Source organism: Tupaia chinensis, unplaced genomic scaffold (genome assembly GCF_000334495.1).
Source record: "Tupaia chinensis unplaced genomic scaffold, TupChi_1.0 Scaffold138136_1, whole genome shotgun sequence".
NCBI classification, from domain to species: Eukaryota; Metazoa; Chordata; class Mammalia; order Scandentia; family Tupaiidae; genus Tupaia; species Tupaia belangeri.
In genome coordinates, this window is record NW_006198035.1 from 528,978 (window position 1) to 534,046 (window position 5,069).

The window sequence follows — 5,069 nt, forward strand, 5'->3', positions numbered from 1 at the left end:
TCCCTAGTCAAAATAAATAATAATAATAAATAAAATAATATTTAAAAAAGAAAATAGCCCCTCCATAACACCTCACAGAGACCACGGACTACAGAGGCTTTTTTTTTTTACGCTTGATTTTGCCCTAAGCATGTCACTGAAATGAACTCCTTCCATCCCTATGGCAACTCTATGAGGTAACCAGAGAGATGAGGTACCACAGTCCCATAGCCCAGAAGGGACAGAAGTAGCTGGGATTTGACATCAGTCTCTGACTCTAGAATCCTTAGCTTCTCTGATACAGAAGCTCCAGAGAAACGAGAATAACTCATCCAGAGAAGGCCAGAGCCTTCATCCAGCTAACCCTGCTGGAGTCCACCTCCCCAGCTCTGAGTGGGCACGTCCTCTTTCCAGGGAACCTCGGCTCTCAGGCAGTATGGTGGGTAGATACTGCTATGGCGAGAACCCTAGAAGTTCACACTGGGAGTGAAAATGACTGGCTGGGCTCGCAGAACTCAACATATTTCCTTAATGGTAGGTGCTAATTAAGTGTGAACTATTCTCTGTAAACACCCTATTTTGCAATGGCTATAAACAAAGCCAGTTAGTGAGCTTAGGAAAGGCAGGCCAGGGTGGGGGGAGGCTCCAAGTAGTTCTCTGCGTGGGGAGACTCACCACGAGGTCACTCTGGAACTCCTCTTTCTGAGGGCCACTGCTGGCGGCTGACACATCAACGAGAATCCCGACTCTGGTCCCCTTGATGAGGCCAAAGGCCTAAAATCGAAGAGGGCATTTGGAAATCACCAGCACAGTTCTGGGCTTCTCCTAAACCATCACCCAGAGGTTTTGAGTGACGCCAAGGTGCAAGCACTCTCCTCAGCAGAACAGGAAGCAGATAGAAGCCCCGCTTTTCAGGAGAAAAGGCAAAATTGATGTCTGACTTCAGCTCTGGGCACTGTTGGTTCTTACTTTGTGGTAGCCTATTCTTCGACGGGTTCTCTCTTTCACTCTCTTATAAATTTGCTACAGGGCGCATGCTCTAGCCTGAGCGAGACAGAGAGAGAAAGTGAGAAAGCAACTCCCAGGGGGAATGGCCACCACCCTTTCTCTTCCATTCTCCTCTCAGGCTTTCAGGCAGGCATGCACATGTACCTGGCGTGTTTTTCAAGCTTGCCAGACTTGGAGCTTGAACTGTGCAATGAGTCATGTGGGATCCAGCTGCCTTAACATCCATGCCACTGGCTGACCCTCTCCTTAATGTTTATTGTCCAGGGGACAGCAGGTGGTGTAGCAGTTAAGGTTCTGGTCTCCCACATAGTTGACTGTGGTTTGAGTCCCAGACCTGGCAGCTTGAAGCTCATGCTGGGTGTATGTGCATGCATGCCCAAGATCCTGAGAAGAGAATGGAGGAGAAGGGATTGCAGTGTGGCCATCTTCCTGGAAGGTGATTCCTCACTTTCTGTCTCTCTGTCTCTTCAGCGAGTGCACATACCCTATAGCAAAAACCTCTCAAAAACAAACAAACAAACAAACAAACAAACAAACAAAAAACAGTTTACTGCTCCCACTTACAAAGTGGGAAATCTGGAGACTGTAGAGAACCATCCTTTGTAAGATATAAAGTTTGATCTATTGGGTTGTCAGAAAAGTCGTGACACATTTTTGCACAGAAAAACATAGTAAAAGACATCATGACTTTTCAGACAATCCAGTAATTTCTAATCACCTCAGTTTATCTTATTTAATTTCTCCATATCTTTGTTTACTTTTTGTCTGCTCTATCAGTCAAAGGCAGGTGTGCTCAGCTCGCCGTGTGTGGTGGTGTTTTTGTGAGTTTGTAACCCTGTTTCTAGCAGCCATTACGATATGTGTGTCAAAGTTGTTTGATCCTGCACCGAAGTGTTCGTCCAGTTACAGCCGCCTGTGAACTGGCACTTTCACTCATATCAAATTGACAGTTCTCTAGATAGTTCTTTAGGGACAGTGGGTTTCACTTGATGCTTTTTGCCTTAAATCCTCCTTTATCGGATACCTAATTTTCCTGTTCAATTCCCCCTTCTGCTCTCAGAGGTGAGCATCTTACATCCTGTCTCACCTCCACCATTCCCGTTATATACTCTTCAGCAAGTGACTGCCTCTCATTTCACTGAGCAAAAAGAAACAAACTAAAGAGAATTTATTTTTACCATTTTTTTTTTTTTAGTTTTCTGAAAACTATTTATTTCTATAAGGCATGTGTGCTCCCTGAAGAGAGACGGGGGGGGGGGAAGGGAAAGTGAAAAAAATCACCCTCTCTATAGGTGGGATGGTCATGCCAAAATCCCTTCTCCCCCAGTTTCCTTTCAGGATTTTGAACGTGCACGCGTATGTACCTGGTGTGGTTTTCAAGCTGCCAAGTCCAAGACTCAAACCGTGGAGTCAGGCATGTGGGGTTGAGCGCCGTAAGTCTACACCCACCTGATAGCCTCTCTTTTTATCTTTTAGTGCAGAACCTACCAATCTGCCTGTCCCTGTGCTCACACATTATGCCTCTCCCTGGCCACAATGCCTCTAAGGTCATCCACCAGTGCTCCAAGGGCAGCCTTTGACCTGTGTTACTGGGTCTCTTGTCAAAATAAGGAGTTTGCTTCTGTTTTCCCTTCTGCTGGATCGATGCCTCCCTATCTATTGTACAATTTCCATGTAAAATAGACTATAATTTTGTCCATCTTAAAGGAGAAATAAACCTCTCAGGACCCCACCTCTTTCTCCTGGTATCGTTTTATTTCTCTACTTCTTCTTTTTTTTTTTTTTTTTTTTTTTTTTTTTTTTTTTTTTTTGAGAGATATTTTTGTTACAGAGCATGTATGTCTGCCAGAGAGACAGAAAGAGAGAAATCATCGGCCAGGAGGGATGGCCACCAGGTCCAGGATTCGAACCATGGTCGATTATGTGGGAGTCCAGTGACATGATCATTACTCCACCTCTGGTCACCTCTGCTTCTTCTCATTTTAACAATACGTCTTCACTTCCCATTTATCTGTGACCCACTCAGGTTAGGCTCTCGTCTTCCTACCCTCTGAAGCCGCACTCATCACAGTTATCAATAACCTCCCTCTCGCCAAACCCCATGGCCAGACCCAGGTTTCCAACTCCTCAAACACATTCCTCTGCTTTTCCTCCCAGACAGCGGCTAGTCCTCCTCCTCCTTCTCCTCCTTCTTCTTCTTGATTATTTTATTTTATTTTTTAAGAGAGATTTTTGCTATAGAGCATGTGCACTTGCCAGACAGAGTGACAGAAAGAGAGAAATCAACCCTGGGGGCATGACCACACTGCAGTCCCTTCTCCTTCATCCTCCTCTCAGAATTCTGGCACATAAGCACACTGGCCTGATGTGAATTTCAAGCCACTGGGTCCAGGGCTCAAACCAGTTGACTACGTGGAAGTCCAGCCACATAACCATTACAGCCTCTACTGGTCCCTTGGCCAGTCCTTCTTAATTCCCTTTGCTAGAGACCCTCCTCCTTGATCCAAAGTCTAAATATTAAAGTGCCCGAGGAACCTGCTCCTGAAGGTTTGGGTCATGGACCAACAGTGTCACCATCCTGAGCTGGTTAGAAACGGAGGTCACAGGCCCACCCCAGACTCACCAATGACAGTCTACATCTGAAGTCTGCCCAGCTGGTTTGGCTGCACATTCAAGTCTGAGAAGCATGGAGCTAGGGCTCCATCTTCCCTCTCTGCTTTATCTACACTAGTTTGCCGTCTTGGGCCCTACTGTGTAGATATTTGGGGCTGGATAATTGTCTGTTTTGGGGAGCCGAACCTGTGTGCTGGGTCGTGAGCAGCATCCCTGGTTGTTGCTACACCAAATGCCAGAAGCAGTCCCCTCCCCCCCAGCTGTGACAACTAAAAATGTCTCCAGACACTGCCAGACAGCCCCTATGGGACAAAATTACTGTTATGTCCACACCTCCTAAGTGATCTCATGAGTCTCATGTCTTTTTAAAAATTATTTGTTTTAATTTTATTTATTACTATTAATTTTTTCTTTTTAAGAGAGGTTTTTGCTATAGGGCACATGTGCTCACTGGAGAGATAGAAGTGAGAAATCACCATCCTACTCAAGAAGACTGGAGTAGGTGGCATCTCACTTACTGACCCCAAAATATATTACAAAGCTGTGATCATCAAAACAGCATGGTACTGGCACAAAAATTGACATGAGGATCAATGGAACAGAGTAGAGACTCCAGCAATATACCCCGAAACATGCAGCCAACTCATCTTTGACAAAGGGTACCAGTCAATCCAGTGGGAAAAGGGAAACCTCTTTAGCAAATGCTATTGGAAAAACTGGGTATCCACCAGCAGAAAGATGAATCTGAACCCTTATCTGTCACCATTAACAAAAATCAACTCAAAGTGGATCAAAGATCTAAACCTAAGATCGAAAACCATAAAACTACTGATGGAAAACACTGGGAAACCTCTGGGAGCCATTGGGGTAGGCAAAGACTTCTTAAGCAAGACCCTCAAAGCACAAGCTATAATCCCCCAAATAGACAGGTGGGATTTCATCAGATTACATCCTGGAGTTTCTGCACAGCAAAGGACACTGTAATTAGTGTGAATCAATAACCCTCAGAATGGAAGAGAGTTTTTGTTAACTGTGCTTCAGATAAGGGACTGATAACCAGAATACACAGGGAACTCAAGCATCTTACCCAGAAGAAAATGATTAACCCAATTAAAAGATGGGAAAATGAGCTGAATAAACAACTCTAAGGAAGACATATGAACTGCCAAAAAGCATATGAAAAAATGCTCAACATCCCTCATTGTAAGGGAGATGAAGATCAAAACCACAATGAGATACCACCTAACCCCAGTCAGAATGGTGAAGAGTACAAAAACAAATAATGATAAGTTCTGGAGGGGATGTGGAGAAAGTGGAACACTCCTATACTGTTGGTGGGAATGTAAATTGGTCCAGCCACTGTGGAGAACAATATGGAGGTTCTGCAAAGACCTTCAATTAGAACTACTATGTGATCCAGCAATTCCACTCCTGGGTATCTACCCAAAGGACAGGAGAGCACTCAGTCA

General features: G+C 44.7%; 1 protein-coding gene across 1 annotated transcript in view; it reads right to left on the reverse strand.

Annotated features, from left to right (window-relative positions):
- VWA3A (von Willebrand factor A domain containing 3A) overlaps positions 1–5,069 on the reverse strand; it is a 64,630-nt gene that overhangs the window by 47,741 nt on the left and 11,820 nt on the right. Inside the window, 1 exon segment of the mRNA XM_014592668.1 lies at positions 655–753. Coding sequence (XP_014448154.1) covers positions 655–753 — 99 coding nt within the window.